The sequence below is a fragment of the Heptranchias perlo genome, chromosome 4, assembly GCF_035084215.1.
Source record: "Heptranchias perlo isolate sHepPer1 chromosome 4, sHepPer1.hap1, whole genome shotgun sequence".
Classification (NCBI taxonomy): Eukaryota; Metazoa; Chordata; class Chondrichthyes; order Hexanchiformes; family Hexanchidae; genus Heptranchias; species Heptranchias perlo.
In genome coordinates, this window is record NC_090328.1 from 63,817,120 (window position 1) to 63,834,437 (window position 17,318).

General features: G+C 46.2%; 1 protein-coding gene across 1 annotated transcript in view; it reads left to right on the forward strand.

Moving 5' to 3' along the window:
• The window catches only part of LOC137320501 (uncharacterized), a 58,690-nt gene that overhangs the window by 16,159 nt on the left and 25,213 nt on the right, over positions 1-17,318 (forward strand). Inside the window, exons 4-8 of the mRNA XM_067982194.1 lie at positions 998-1,174; positions 9,975-10,154; positions 12,531-12,673; positions 14,787-14,931; positions 16,953-17,173. Of these exons, the coding sequence (XP_067838295.1) occupies positions 998-1,174; positions 9,975-10,154; positions 12,531-12,673; positions 14,787-14,931; positions 16,953-17,173 (866 nt within the window). The remainder of the gene's footprint in view (positions 1-997; positions 1,175-9,974; positions 10,155-12,530; positions 12,674-14,786; positions 14,932-16,952; positions 17,174-17,318) is intronic.

The window sequence follows — 17,318 nt, forward strand, 5'->3', positions numbered from 1 at the left end:
AGCTAATGACATTGGGCCTGAATTTGCCGGAAACTTGCACTATAGCGATGACGCGTTAACATTATACGTAAAAGTGCCGAGGAATAATGGAGTAAATGAGTTATGCCATTAGTTGCGTTGCACCATAATTTACTGGGACATTTGTGCCGCTCTGCCGATAGCCTCACCTAAACCAATAAAAGTTTGTACTTGTCGCTCAGCCCACCATTGCAGTCGATGGCGATTGCCTATTTATTGCATTTATGGCATTATTCACGCTACAGCCACTTAGACTGAAAAATATTGGCATGAGTGACCTGGTATTGACATGATTTATGGCTCTCATGTGACTCTCAGCCTGGGAGGCCAACAAGTGGACCTGTAAAAGTGTGGAACCTCCCTCCAGCAGTCTGGAAATTGTTCTCAGGGTTTTTTTTTCTAAATCTCTCAGTTTTGGCAATCTTTTCTTGCCAATTATGCCATTTAGTGTCCTGTTAGTGTTTGAAGGCAATTACTTTCAGGACCCCCAACTCTTTCTACACATTAGGAAGGTGGAAGTATTGTAATGGCCTATCCACTAGACATTTCCCTGTTCTTGATTATCATGGATGGCCTGGAGGAGGAGCAGAAATTCCTGTCTCTGGATATTCAAAGCCTGTGAACTTAACTACTTCCTGGTTTGACTAGCCATGCAGATAATGTACCCCTCTTTTCCATGGGGTTAAGTCTGGTGCAATTCTGGTGTAAGTGGTGGAACTTCTGGGACATAGCTTTTGCTCTCATTATCCTGTCATATATGTACTGCTTTGTGGATCTTCTGCCAATAGCCAATTTTACCAGAATTTAGTGTGTATTTTGTTTACCAGGTGTAACTCTGGTGTATCTCTCTTGCACCCCAAAATTCTGATCCCCACGCCAGAGCTACACCATTTCTGCACCAGAAAACTCTTAGAATTCTGGGCCCAGTGTTCTTAATTTGACTACAATTTTGTCACTATTTTGCATATTTAATACATAGGAGCTGGACACCATCAATCAAGCAAATATGTCACAGCACACAAAAGGAGGTACTGGGCCAGATGAAGCCCAGGGTCCTGACTCCATTCTCCTTTTCACAAGAGCAGATGTAACTCATAATACCAGAGTTTTAAGGAAGGGTGTCAATAATAACATAATTTCCAAAGAAAACTACAAGGTAAGCTTAACAAATTTCAATCTTAGGTTAAGAGTGAGGAATGACTCTGAGCAAGTCAAGTGATTGAAAGATAGGTGCACTATTTAACTATTGCTCTGTCATAGACTATAATACAAATTATTGGGTTTTATTTCCTCCGTGTACTGTTATCTTAAAATAAAAAGATGATGGCCGATGTTAAAATATCAGGTATTTATGCTAACATATTAATGTGTGAGCTAAAAACAGCGCACACAGGATATTAAACCCACACGTAGAATGTGTACAATTAGCAGATTGATAAATCCAGCCATATAAGTTTGAGGTGGAATTTCCAACAAAAATAAAGGAGGCCTGCCACAGCATAGCATTGTTGGTAGATTTAGACCTTCTTTTCAGTACCTCTCTAAATGGACACCCAGCGATCCAATGGGAAAATGGGGCTGGAGGCCCTGTTAAGCCTCTCCCACATCATTTATATGGCTGTCTCATACTTGCCCAGGACCAAGCACTCCAACTCCCTCTGGGGGAACCTAAGAAATTTCTGAAGAACCTATAAGGGTAGAGATCTGGCAATTTGGGTCTCCGCCTCTTTTCCTCTGCTTTGTGCCAGGGAACTGAGCATTTCCCAGGCACAAAGGTAGAGGAAAACATGCTGCTTCATCTCATCAGTTTGCATTGAATTCAAACATGGCTCTCAGACGTGAAAGGACAGTTGTCAAACAGAATGTGCCATCCAGTCCCCTTTAAACAAAAATATTATCTTTGGTTCTATGGTGTGTTACGTGTAAATTGATTGGCACCCCATCCACCACCCTAAACATTCACTCCCTTCACCACCGGCACACAGTGGCTGCAGTGTGTGCCATCCACAGGATGCACTGCAGCAACTCACCAAGGCTGCTTCGACAGCACCTCCCAAACCCGCGACCTCTACCACCTAGAAGGACAAGAGCAGCAGGTACATGGTAACAACACCACCTGCACGTTCCCCTCCAAGTCACACACCTTCCTGACTTGGAAATATATCGCCGTTCCTTCATTGTTGCTGGGTCAAAATCCTGGAACTCCCTTCCTAACAGCACTGTGGGAGAACCGTCACCACACGGACTGCAGCGGTTCAAGAAGACGGCTCACCACCACCTTCTCAAGAGCAATTAGGGATGGGCAATAAATGCCAGCCTCACCAGCGATGCCCACATCCCATGAACGAATTTTTAAAAATCTATTCTACATATGCCATACATATCATGATCCATAATGAAAATATTGGTTACTTTTTTTAATCCAATCCAAAAGAAATCAGAAAAGTTAATTTTGCAAATGTATTACAGAGGGGATGATAATGAATAGAATAATGTACAACTTTCCAAATTTAGTTTGAAAGGGTTTGGAAAATTTGACTCAAGGGATTAGAAATTTGATTCTGCCAAGCCCATTTTTCAGGGTCCAATATAGCTGGCAGTGGCATGCCCATCCGATGCCAGATGTCTGCCTTTGTCTTCTTGGGCTGCTCGTTAACTACTGGGCCTTTTTTGGTTATTTTCTGTGTTCCACAAGAGAAGTCTGTAACAACTTTGTGCTAATGCTGGACTGCATTTGGTGGCTTTGGGAAGAGATTATTCCAGTCATGGATGGTCTGCCTTTGGAGCTGGAGGAGGAGGGGAGACAAGCGAGAGCAGGAGCAGCTGGGGGAAGATGGAGGAAGAAGGCACTGCAAAGGAGACCATACCCACAGCGGATCTTCAGGGAGCTCTTATACCTCACCGAGGAGCAACGTATGAGGCGCCTTCGCTTCAACAAGGAGTCTGTCGCGGAGCTATGTCACCTGCTGCAGCCACAACTCCAGCCTCAAACCAGGGCAGGAACCGCACTGCCCGGTTATCAAGATCACCGTCACCCTCAACTTTTATGCCACGGGTCATTCCAGGCTGCAGCAGTTGACATCAGTGACATATCGCAGCTTGCTGTGCACCTCTATTGGTGAGGTGACTGAGGGTCTCTGCACCAGGAGGAACACATGAATCACATTCCCCATGGATAGTGTAAAGCAGGACGAGAAAGGACTAGGCTTTCGCCCACATTGCAGGCTCCTCCAGAGTCCAAGGTATCATAGACTGTACCCACATTACCCTGTGTGCTCCCCATGACCAGCCTGGCATCTTTCTCAATAAAAAAGAGATATCGCTCCCAGAATATGAAGCTTGTTTGCGACCACAGGAAGCACATCATGCAGGTATGTGCTCAGTTTCCTGGGAGGAGTTATGATTCATCCATCCTGCACCAGTCCTTTGTGCCATCTTTATTCCAACTAGGTTGTCAGGTCAAAGGCTGGCTACTTGGTGACAAAAGATATCTCCTCTGGACATGACTCATGACTCCTGTAATGCATCTGGGTACAGATGCAGAGCATTCCTACAATGAGTGCCATGCTGCTATCAGAAATATCATTGAGCAGGCCATCATTGTGCTCAAGCAACGCTTCCATTGCCTGAACTGTTCAGGAGGAGCTCTGCAGTACAGCCTTGTCTGTGTTTCCAGATTGATGTCTGCTACATGCTGCATAACTTTGCTATACTGATGGACCAACCCTTACCACGATCTGGACAGCAAGAAGTAGAGGAAGAGAAGGAGGAAGAGCAGCATGATGAGGAAGAAGAGCTGAAGCAGCATCAACCATCAGTGCCCCAAGCTGCCAGAGCTCTCAGTGAACTCATGATCACTATCCGATTGCCTGTCTTCAGTCCAGCTTCAAGGGTCTTGGCCTCTCTCTCAATGCATTTTTCCCCCTAGTTCACAGAGACTCAACCTTTATCCCAGTTCACGAAGACATAGCTCCAATTGGTTGTTGCTGCTTCTTTCTGGGATTGTGTTGCAGGGAGAAATTCTTGATTGATAGAAGACCAGAAATTCTCAGGCGCAGAGCCTGGTCCTTGAATGAAGCAGCAGTTTACAAATGTGAACACCAAAACCAAATACAGAAAATAAAAACTTTACTTCAACAACTGCTGCTTCATTCGAGGACCAGGCTCTGCGCCTGAGAATTTCTGGTCTTCCATCAATCAAGAATTTCTCCCTGCAACACAATCCCAGAAAGAGGCAGCAACAACCAATTGGAGCTATGTCTTCGTGAACTGGGATAAAGGTTGAGTCTCTGTGAACTAGGGGGAAAATGCTTTGAGAGAGAGGCTGCCTCTATGAAGGGGAGAGTGTCTTTGTAACTGTTGAGGTTGCTTTTGGGATGTTCAGTAGGTTGTTTGAATATGGAGAAATCCAAATGCTGCATAGTTCTTCTGGTTAGAGGGAAAGGGCAGCATTTGGAAGGTTTGTGTCAAATTCTAAATTTATTGCCTATGGCCCTGGTTATCAGTTCCATCTTTTCCATCTAAATATACCTTGGATCAAAATGTTGCCAGCTTTGTTTTACTACCTACCCCTGGACCCAGATGCCAACCATGTAAGACCTAAAATCTCTGAATAATGACTGTTACTGCAGATTGTTTCCTGCATGATGTGAACAGTGGCAAATAAACCAGACATCGTTCATTAACCACTTGCACCTGATAAATTCGTAGAGGCCGATTTTCAGATGGCGGAGCGGGTGCATTGGGGGCGGGGGGGCTCGTAAAATGGCAGAAATCTGGAGCGGGTTCGGAGCCCGGCTCCAACCCGCTGACTTCCGAGTTCCCCAGTGACGCATTCGGGTGTGCGCGCACGGTGGGAGTCCCGCACAATAGCATGCGGGACTCCCACCGTCAATTAAAGCCGGCAGGATGCTGATTTACATAGTTAGTCAGATAGTTGAGGTACCTGAGAGACCCCATTGAGTGGAGATTTTGGCAGGGGTGCAATTTTGAAGGATCCTCAGCATATTTCCCGTGCTGTGGGAAACATTCCCTGTTGTAGCAGATGTGTTTCAGCCAGCAGCCAGTGGGCGATACAAAGGATTATTTGACAGGTGGGGGGAAAACCTCATTTATTACAGCAGAGCACTCTGTCACTTCAGACAAAGTTTTGGCTGCAAGACCTTTGTTTTTTCATTCAAAATTTTTACTTTACACCCAAAACTCTGCTGTGCAAACAAGTTTACCTACTTTGCGGACACCCTAAAACTCACACCGTCATGATGGGGGGGGGCGCCACGTCTGCATTCATCACTTCATCCTAGGACGAGCATCATCACCAGCCTCGCCAGGCACGCCGTCCACCTCCGCCACGTGGAGCTCCACAAAACAGTGCTGCGCCACAGGCACCTGCACAATAGCGGGGAGGGCAACAACAGAGAGCAATGTCGCAGGAGGCACTACCCTCGCAACAGGGTCTACAGACCGAGGCTCAGCTTCCTGGGACTCTCTGAGGAGCAGTGCATACAGAGTCTCAGAATCAGTCTCCAGGTAGTCACAGACATCTGCAGCCTCCTTCATGCCCAGCTGCTCCCGGCTGGCCCGAGCAGCATCTCCTTACCTGTCACTGTCAAAGTCACCACTGCCCTCAACTTCTTCACCTCCGAATCGTTCCAGGGTGCCACCGGGGACATCGCCGGGGTGTCTCAGTCGTCTGCACACAAGTGCATAAGGCAGGTCACCGACGGCTTGTTTCGCAGGGCCTCGCACTACGTCAACTTCCCCATGGATGACCTCAGCCAGTCAGAGAGGGCAGTAGGATTCAACGCTGTGGCTGGCTTCCCATGGGTGCAGGGTGTAATCAATTGCACCCATATAGTAATACGAGCACCTCCACACAAGCCAGGACTGTTCATTAACTGGAAGGGCTATCACTCCTTCAACACTCAGTTCATCCGTGACCACTGCAAGAGATTCCTTCACGTGTGCGCCAGATACCCTGGCAGCTGCCATGATTCCTTCATCCTTTGGGAGTCCAACATCCCATCCCTCTTCCACGCACCAAACACCCACAAGGGCCGGCTCCTCGGGGACAAGGGATACCCCCTGCACACATGGCTCATGACACTTCTGAGGAACCCCACCACCGAGCAATAACGACAGCCACATAGCTACGTGGTCGACAATTGAGCATGCTATGGGGCTGCTCAAGATGTGCTTCAGGTGCCTTGATCGTTCTGGGGGAATGGTTCAATACGCATCAGACAGAGTGTGACGCATTATAGTCGTGTGTTGTGCAGGGCACAACAGAGAGGGGTGCTGCTGGAGGAGGACCCACCCACAGCTGCCACCCACACTGAGGAGGAGGCAGAGGAGGAGGAGGAGGAGGAGCAACCCATGGGCAAAACAGTGGCTCACCTGGCTGCTCGTGAGGCCAGGGAGTCACTGATGTGTGAACGGTTCTCCTAACATCAGACAGTGTGAAGAGTCCAGTCCTCACCACCTGGACAGAGCAACGGCCACACCAGCACCACACTCCCCCCACCTCCCGCCCCCTGCTCAAAACAGTCCTGCAACTACACGTACATGCACTGTACAGTGATCCAATGGGTGGCAATAAGTGTGGGCATTCATGGTGAACCTCATGAAAGGGCCTTATTACAGAAGCCAGTCAAGAATGGCCAAGACGTGGCAGTAGTAGTGACCATAATAGTATTTAATGTGCATTTAGCAAAAAGCTAATATAAATAAAAAACATGACCAACCTTCAAACACCCTTGTGCATACCCTTTGTGCTCACAAAACCTTTGCCTTTCGCTTCCGACTACTTCTACGTGGTGCATCCCGTGGCTGCAGCAGAGGTAGTGGCAGGTTGCTCTTGTTCATGTCCTGACTGATTAGATGCTTTGGGCCTACACCCTCTGGGTTTTGGAGCCCGTGAGGGCCCCTCCAAAGACTACTCCACCTGCACCTGTGCAGGGGCAGACTCGGCCACCTGGAAAGGAGGCAGCATTGCGGGTATTGGTTGAGAAGGGGGGCAACGGGTGAGACGTGGAAGCGCTTTGAGTGGCGTCCCCCCTTCCACGTCCCCTTTCGCTATCATCCCTCCCCTAGGCCAGGGCCACAACACTCCCTACCACTCTGCTGGACGACAGTTTGGAGGACATGTGTGAAGCCTTGTAAGGCCAGTGCTAGTGTATCTGCCTGCCTGTTTAAGGTGGCAGAATGTTGTTCACCCTGAGTCCGAAGGGCCGTTGTCAGGGCCTGAATGGACTCATTTGTGAGCTGTGCTTGAAGATCCATGGAGGCTAGCCTTCCCTCCATCGCAGACATTCCCGCACTTACCCGCGACACTATCTCAGAGATGCCCTCACGTCCCTATGACAGTATCTCAGAGATGCCCTCCCTTACCTGTGCCACCATTCCACTCATGCAGGAGTTGGACTCCTCCATCCTCTGCGTGATTGTGGAGAGTGCGGTGGCACCTGTTCCAGCACCTTGCAAATGCGCTGCTGCCCCTCGATCATTCTCCTTTTCATGGATGGCCCCCAGGGTTCAGCATCTGTGTCCAGCTGAGCAAAGCTTGGAGAAGAGTGCTCCCACCGACACGGACTCTCCACAGCTGCCCCTGCCACCAGTGTCTGCTCGTGCTCACGTGTGTGGTGACTCACCATGTGCGACCCCAACTTACTGAGGACGGGGATCCACCGAGGTGTGTGTATCTGCGCTGGTGGATGGCTCACTCAGATGTGACGGTGGCCCTCAGAGGCCGGCAGGTCCTCTGAGGAATCGCCTTCCACCATCACAGCGGTCGCCGAAGGCCCTGAAAGAGAACAGAAGGCGATATTAGGCATGATGATAGATGTTGAGGTGCTGAAGATGGCAAGGCATGTTAATATCAATTGATATTGTGTGTGCTGAATGTTAAAGTTCTGTCACCAGACGTTTGTCAGGTGCCAGTCTCGGCATCCCTGACGGACAGGCACTCGAGGGTGCGGCTCAGTTCCAGCACCTCCTGCCCGGCGTCTGTGAGGACGACTATCTGTTGCAGACCCCCTCCGGTCCTCGCCCTCTCCCGTGCATTCTGGGCTCTCCTCCTATAAGGGGAGAAAGTAGAGAGGCGTGAGTGAGTGATGGTAACGTGGCCAACCGCTGAATGCATTGGTTTGGGTGCGGCTGACTGTGAAAGAGATGCATCAGAGGGTGAGTATGAGACAGGGCCGTGACATTGTATGAGGATTGGGTTGAGTGGTAGTGGTGGAGTGACTAATGGGGAGGTGAGTTGAGGATGAACTTTGAGTGGGTGTGAGGAGTGATGTGATAGAGTAGTGTTGGCAGTGCAGAATAAGTTGTGGGGGTGGTGATGTGGAAGACGGAGTGTAGGAGAATGAGTAAGTGTACTCACTTTGGCTGACCTAGTTAGGACATTGAAGCGCTTCCTGCACTGTATCCATGTGCGGGAAATGTTGCTGCTGCTGGTGACCTCCTCTGCCACCTTGAGCCAGGCCTTCTTAGTGGCAGAGGCAGGCCACTTCGTCCCATCCGCCGGGTAAAAAACATCCCTCCTCCTCCTCACCCCATCCAGTAACACCTGGAGTGAGGCATCACTGAATCTAGGAGCAGCCTTTCCCCTGGGCTGCTCAATTGTGTAATTTGGGTGTTTGCTCCAGGAGCAGCATTGGAGGACTGCCCCTTTAAATAGAGCTCCTCCAGCTGACAGCCTGTGATGCGGATGCGCAGGTTTCCAACAAGAAACCTGGAAGCCACGTTAAGTGGCTCCAATTTACCCGCGATCGCGTGGGGAACGGATGGATTTTACTGGACGGGTTACCCAACTGCCCTCTCCCCCTGCCACTGCTATCCCGCCTCCCCGGTAATATCAGGGCCATAATATCGGCAATTATTTAACCCATGATTTTAACTGAAGCAGATTTTTACAATTATACACCATTGGGTGAGATATAAGTTCATGATTTGATTTTAAGAATACAAGAAAGCATGGATTGAGATAAGACATTTGATCCATCAAGCATAGTTTTTCGGCTCTCCATTTTAGCAAAACTGCAGCATATTCAGTCATTGTCACAATGTACATTATTCATCCTGTACCAGTTGCTTTTCATGTCATGACATTTCCTTGGTCCTTGGTCTTAGCAATGCAAAAAGTGCTGTGCTCTGTTTATACTTTTTCAAGCTTTCGATTGTAATCAGGAGATAAGTGACACAGCAGTAACTGCTTTTGCTGGAAATTTGCTCCATATACCCAATATTCCATTTAGGAAAACAAATCTTTTATGGGGAGAAATTTGGGAGCGACCACTTTTAATTACCTTGTGCACAAATGGTTAGGTACAAGGTGCCCCGGATACTCGAGGAGGCAGACATTGGCGGGGGGGATGGCGGGGCCGGCGGGGGGTGGGGGGCGCGCGGGCAGGCAGACATCGGGGATTCGGGGAGGGAGATTGGGGGTTGAGGTCAGGGCCTGTAGGCTGGAGATGATGTTTAGGGTTGGATTCTCTGAGTACAGCTAGGCCTCAGGGCAAACCAATGTTGCAGTGGAGACCTGAAGCAGGCATTAGGCCCCTTATTTGCATATGCATAGAACTTAATGCCTGCTTCAGGCATGGGTAAGGGATGCCTCTTGTCCACTTACCCAATATGGCGGGCGGCTACCATCTGGTTGGAAGCATGCGTCCTTAAGAGGCCACGTAGCTCCTGAAAAAATGGCCTATCCGGCTCAATTGAACCCCCTTAGTCTCTACACTCACTTGAGGTTTGTTAAATTTGTATCATAGTCACTTGTTCTGCACTCACAGTGCAAGTTAAATGTTCTTTCCTCTCAGCATTTTAATTTAACTGGCATAATAGTAAATTTCAGTAGCTGACTCACCAATATAATCTTAAATTGTGTTACTATATATATTTTTCTGGACATTTTATCTGTTGATTAGTCTATTAGGCTCTTGCTTGTATTACAGAACGCAGTTCAAACCATGGAACAATATATTGACTTACAAAAGGCCAGATTCTCCCAGTTAGTAAAGCAGTACTCTCAGCATGTCACATTAAAAGAGGCAGAAGAAAATATAATGCACCAAGTTGTTACGACAAAGTCCATCTCAGAAGTCTTCAAAAGAATGAAAGAACTGTACAAAAAGGTACTTTATTATAACTAATTTAGCATGAATTGCCAACATGTTACAATCTATATTATTAAAAGTCTTCCATATGATGTGTGCTTCCTGTCCACAAACTTTACTTCCTGTTGTCACAATTTTGAGTAACAGGTACCGTTCACAACCCTCCTGCTTTTGGCGGGAGTCTATCAGAATGGGCGATTGGTATGCCGTGTGCTGCTCCTGGCAACTTGGGAGAAACACTCCTTGTACGCGAGGTCCACACATGCACAGTACCCTGGCTGGCGTGGCTTGCAGCCGATCCGCACTGTCTGGGCCCGGCTGGCCTCCCCACTATTCGGAAACACCGCTTCCTTACCGGTTGTGAGGATGGCAGCATCAAGGCCAATGAAAATCGCCTAGAAACTCCGTGAGTCCTGAGAGAGCAACACAAACTGGGAGATGGAGAGAGCGAGAGAGAAACAAACTGGGGGAGGGAGGGAGAGAGAAACACAAACGGGGGAGGGAGAGTTCATGTCAGCCTGTGATGTCTGCTGTTGTAAAATGTGTTTTATTATGGGAGTCAGGCAGCTTTGGTGCTGCTTCCTGAGGACTGAGCCTCATCTCCCTGAAGTTGGGCTTCAGCGAATTGAATTAGATTTGGTTTTGGTTTTATTTATTATTTTTATAACTTGCTGTGTGTAGTAAAAGGTCATAAAATTATACGAAAACTTTAGTTAGGAGTTACTTATTTCGATGATGCTTTTGTTGTATCATTGGAATTTACTTGGTATTTCTCATTGTGGTTGATACTGTAGAAACATCACAGAAGTCATTTTTATTTAAACATTACTTTTCCTTAAATCTTTCTATTGTTTTTTATTCTTTGATTTATAAATTATGTTATTCATCCTCACTACAAAACAAAAAGTCAACTATTTTATTCAAGGCTTGGTGATATTAAGACACTTAACTGAGGTAAATGCAATAGCATTTGCAAACAGTGGGCAAATGTCGTGATCAAACATCACAAGATCAAATCTCTAGGAATACATCAAATCAAAGTTGGCAACCCTAGTACCAGGTCATACTTAGAAAAGGCCAGGGACTAGCTTTTAAATTGCAGACAGGAAACTTCTAGAAGGACTTACCCACACTGGAAAGACTTTAAATAATAGAGCCTTCTCCAATCTAGGTTAAGGAGGGGGAACCGAATGTTCCTGTTCCTTATCCTACCCTGAACATCCATTTATTTCCTCACCATTTACCTTTCCCTCCAACTAAGCACCTTCCCCCCACTCTTTCCCTCTACTTCCTACTGCCGTCTCTCCAGAGAACCCATTTCTTCTCTCCCTCATGTTTTCCCTTTCCCTTGCTCTGCATCCGCCCAAGCACCCTGAGCTCCTGTGCTTCTCACCCCTCACCCTTTCTCTCCTAACGTATCCCACTCCTGGTTGCATCCTTCCCCACCTGGTTGCGCTGTGGACTAAATCCCTCTGATCTCCATGAGCCACAACTTGTCTAAGGTAGTCCACTGGTGCAGTAGCCTGGTGGCTATTGTACCAGACTAGCAACCCAGGTCATGAGTTCAAATCCCACCAAGGCATGTCGTGAAATTGAATTCAATAAATCTTGCAATGTATTGTCATAAAAACCCAAACGCTTCAGGAAAGGGAACTTGCCACCCCTGACTAGTTTGGCCTACACATGTCTCCAGTCCCACAATATGTGGTTGACTCTTAATACCCTCTGAAGTGGCCGAGCAAGCAATGTGGCAACTGCCTAGAACCCTTTTTGTCTCCTTCCTAGTACTGGCCAGATTGCCCAGCTCTCTGTAGGCATCACCAAGAATGCTGACTTCCCCACCACACTACCTCTGATCCAAAAGGACAAAGAGAGAAAAGCTGAAGAAGATAGAGAACAGTAGAAAAGAAGAGATAGATAATTTCTTTAGGAAGCCTTTAAAAAGATGAAGTCCCTCCTGCATTTGATGGCAATGTTAGATGCCAGGAATATGTTGACATTCCTTGCTTCCAGTGTTGCTTTGGCAGTAATCATGGAAAATGTGACATGTATTACAACTCAATTTGAATATGCTTGCCCTATATTTGGGCAGACATGTTCGCCGGCCACGGCCACTTCCAGGGAAAATCCCAGAAATTATCACAATCGGCAAGGAGCCCGTAGAATGGCTTCTTAGGTGACTCGCCATCCATCTGCCGCTGAAATACCCAAAATTGGGTGGAAATACAGCAGAAAATCTTACCTTATAAATCCAATTTCAGTTTAAAATTATGGTTAAAAACCACTTGAACTTCATTGTTACCAATTGAAGCTGTTTTAATCCCCCAGTAGATTACAGTTTTGTAATAATGCTCATTTCTGTTATCCTATATCTACTATTTAAAATATTTTCAGAAAAAGAAAAGATGGAATGAACAAACCTTGAAATTTACAGAACAAAGGATAAATCTTGCCCATACTTTGATGAATACCTTGGAAAATATTGAGGAAGAATCTGGTTTGTTCTTAATAAAACCATCGCTGTCATGGAAAGGGAGGTAAATTAGTCACTGTTTAAAATGTTAATTTTAAACAAAAGTGTGAAATATCTTGTTAATTTCAAAACATCTACCAGTCTAGGAAGGTACATGGGCTTGTGATCTTCCCTCTTGCTTTCTAGGGGGCTAACCTAATAATTTATCCAATATCCCTGTCAAGTTAGAAGGCAGTGACTGTACATCTGATCCATCTGCTCTACCTGCTTGTCCTGATTACTATGCGTTTGATGTCTTTTGTCTGCTGAGGCAACATAGATCAGAAACATTGGCCTCGATATTAACCCCCTACAACGGGGGGGGGGGGTGGAGGTGTTGTTGTTGTTTAAGAGTTAAATATGGGGAATGCGTCCCCAACACACTGTGCCCACCGCCTTTTTTATGGTGGCTGATATTGGGGCATCCAAGTATCCTGCTGTGGAGAAGAGGGACGTTTAATTAAATCGGGTTCCCACAGTGCAATTGGGAGCCCAATTTAAAATTGACTGTTGCTGCACGGGTTTCCAGGGGTTAGGAAGCTCAGCAAAGTAAGTGCCTTTTTCACTCTGCTGATGGGCCAGGAGAAGCAGGAGTGCTCCCCCCCGCCCGGCCTCTCAAGAAAGCCTTCGACCTCCCTCAGCCCCAATCGCCAGCCTCCCACCCAAGCCATCCCGGTTGCCGACCTCTCTTCCCCCCCTTCCAATCTCAGCCTCTCTTCCCCCCTCCCAATTGTCAGTGTCTGTCCCCGACCTCCTGCCACTTGTGATCCCTCCCGGCCGCCAGCCAGGTGTCCATTTGGCCGACGGCCGGGTGGAAAACAGCTAAAAAATGTTAATGAGTTCCTGCCATTAAGTTCGGCAGGACCTCCGCATCCTCGGCCCTGCCGGGTTCTTCAGCTGTTTTCGGCCTCCCTCGCACCCTTCTCACCTCCCCGGAAATATCGGGGCCATTGATTCCCCATACTGTCTACGAGGACTGTTTCTTGTCTCCTGCCTAACACTGATCCTATTTCAGATCAAGAAAGTCTATCCAAAGCATCTATAAAATCTGAATCCTTAATGCTACTATTAATCCTTATCTTGAACACATCAAGACATCTATCCTATAGTATAGTGCAAAAAGTTAAATGCTCTCTTTATAACACAAACTCTATCAAAAGCCCACACCTCCAACCTCAATACCTTCCTAACTAGGTTTTCTCCAATGGCTTAAGCCAAGTTCTCAATCAGTTTTCACTGCAATAATGAGACTAACAAGGCCTTTCCGCAATGGCTCCAACTCAAGTTCCACCTTAATATCCACCAGACGTATGAGATTTCTCTTTTCTTCTCCCCTTTTCTTTCCTCCTTTCCTGAATGCAGTGACTCATGCTGGGATATACTTCCAAGGGCAGTGGCACCTCCCCAGTATCTCACCTAAGTAGTCATTTTTTATACATGAGAGGAGGGAGTCAATGTCAGAAAGTTTTTGCCAACCTCCACACCTGAACATTTTCCAGCAGGGGTCATTGCAAAGCAATTAGAAGCTGGCTGATTTTTTGCTTCCTTGTCCATAGTTGCTGAGGCCAGTTGTAGCTGTGATTAGCTATTTCAGCATAGCAGAGTGATGGAACCTTGTATATTCTTAATCTGTATATTCACTACCACATCAAATGGTGCATTTGATTGGTGAGCCAGAAGCATAGCTTCCACAGGCTTTCTTATCAATTACTCAACTTAGCTTCACTGATAGCTTACCTATCCTGCTCTCTGGTATCTTTGATTACATTTTTGCTTGACCAGGAGCAGATTCCTCCAACACCACCATCTAAAAAAGATTGCTGACAGAAGAAGAAGATGCAGAATCAAGCCAGTGTTTCCTAAACGGGTCCATCTGATCAGAAAATTGGGCAGAGTTCTGTGACAATGGACCTTCATTCAGCTGCAGGAAGCTCCAATATTTTTGCACAAAGCGAAATGATGTCATATGCCATCATTTCCACCTCACTTCTGAGCAGATGTTATTCTTATCCCACTAACCAATAAATGTAGTTAGGTGTGTTATTTTGTATCTTTTTGTGTATTTTAATTGTGTAATCTTATATATTGTACTCCAGGAACTCAGTTTTTAAAAATAATTTTACTAAACTTGATTTTAGACCTGATTCCATGAAAAACAAGGTTAAAGTAAGCATGCGTCAGAGACGACCAATAAAAACAGAACAGATGCTTCGAATACCTGCACCTTCTTTCAGATTTTCTGAACAAACCATCACATCTTCAGACATCAGTCCCTCAATGCCGGTACTCTGATTTGTTTAAAAAAAAAACATGCCTATGAAAAGAGAACCAAGCGCAGTATAATTGTGTTTATGAACGATTGTGAAAGAAAGAACTTGCATTTATGTAGCGTCTTTTATGAACTCAGCATGTCCTAAAGCGCTTTACAACCAAATAAGTACTTTTAAAGTGTAGTCACTGTTGTAATGTAGGAAAACACACCAGCCAATTTGCGCACAGCAAGGTCCCACAAACCGCATTGAAATAAATTACCAAATCATCTGTTTTACGTGTTGGCTGAGGAGTAAATTTTGGCCAAGATACGGGGAGTGCTCCCCTGCTGCTCTTCAAATACTGCCATGGGATCTTTTATGTCTACTTAAAAGAGCAGAAGTCTCACCCGAAAGATGGCAGCTCCAACAATGCAGCACTCCCTGAAGTGACAGCCTGGTTTATGTACTCAAGTCTCTAGAGTGGGACCTGAATCCACGACCTACTGAAAACCATTCTCAACATCTGAGGAAAAGTGAATTTCAAATTTTTTTAAACACTTTATTAATGGAGAAGGATATTTCCAATGCAATGTACTTCCTCCTTGTTAAATTTAACGGCCTAGAAATTTATTTGGGCCGGCAGGCCAGTGTCTGAACGGGCAGGCCCGAGGCACAACCGATATTGGGCCTCGGTCCTCATTTGAATGAGACCAGTGCGCTGCAGACTCCTGATTGGTGTCTCCAGGCGGTTCGCAAATTGCTATGTGAAGAGGCTTTGGATTTCAGGCTGCTGCGTCACCATTAGCGGCCCTCAAGTAAGTCGTTAAAAGAGAGGGGTGAACTAGGGTGGGTGATTGGGAAAGGGAGGTCGACTTGGGGGGGAGGGGGGCGGACAAACTGGGAGAGGGAGGGCAATTGGGACGGGGGCAAACTGGAAGAGGGAGGGTGATTGGGTGGAGGGGGGACAAACCAGGAGAGGGTCGATTGGTCGACCGGGACGGGGAAAGTTTGGGACATCGGGATGTGGGGGAGGGTTGAAGCAGACATCGGGATGGGGGTTAAGACGGCGATCAGAACGGGGCTCAAGGCAGCGATCGGGAGGGAGGGGTCGAGGTGGCGAGGAGGGGGACAACAGGTGGCCAGCAGCAGCCCACCCTTTTAATGCACTCCTGCCCCTCCCCACTCCACATTCAGGTCATTATTTTTTACAAACTTACCTTTTTGGTGGCAGCCTGCAGTGGTGCGTTTAAGGCCTGACGCTGGCTTTATTCAGGGAAATCCAATTTTGCACAGGGGGCCTCAAAAAGGTGTTAGGCCCTTTATTCGCAGATATAAATATGTTTCAGCCTATTTTTTGCCTGTATCAATACGGCAGGTGGTGCACTTCTGGCTTGTAATGAGCGAGCTCTTCATACCCACAGTATTGAAGGATTAGGCGCCTGTTTAGTACCCAAAAAATAGGCGTGCCCCCATTGAATTTCTAGGCCAACACTTATTATTAGGAAATCTCCTAAAGGTTGGGAGAAATATTACTTAAATTATAATTCAACCATTATAATATGTGGGAATTACTGTCTTTGCACTTGAGCAATGCCCGCAACTGGGATGATCTACCCCCTCCCCATAGTTTGTTTAATCTTGGCCCCAGCTGCTCCTCTCCTAGGTATCAATCATTTTAAAATTTGTTCCTGATTTTTCATGGTCTACAATCCTTTTGTATCAAAAGTTCTGTCTTAAATATTAGCAGTTGTGTAGATATCAGGAGTCTGCTTTCTTTCTTCCAATTAAATTTATGAGTTTGGTATATAAAAGCGTTAAAAAGTGTCACTTTGTCTTGATGTTTGCCCAATCAACTGGCATAATTGAAATCAACACTTCAAATACTAATAGAATCAACCATCCTTATAATTTCAGCTTCCAAGTGATGCCACAATTCAATATTTTTCCATGCCTAGCATGGTAATTCTTTTCTGAGACAATAGAAAATTGTACTATAGATGACTCAACATCAAATTATAACTATCTTGATATTTATGAATGTTTTGTTTCTAGCAATTAACATGTCTTACTAGGAGCTACCATGAAGAGTTGCAAGGTCTTCCTTCTAATAGCAATCAAATTTCGGGGTCTGTTGAGAACTACCTTCAGGGCATATGGAAAATGCAAGTGGTTAACCCAGAGCCTGTGACACCATGCAGAAAAATACTTTTCACCACACCAAGACTTCTAGAAATGGAATTAAAAAGAATTGGAATTGCTCATCGAAATGTCAGGTAATACAGTTAACTAGAAGTACATCAAAATATATTTTTGAAAACCATTGTTCTTAATGTATATCCCCTGTTTTAATTTAATGTTTGGTGTGAGAAATGGAATATAAGGATGGGCGTTCATATTTCAGGTTCTAACTCAAATTCA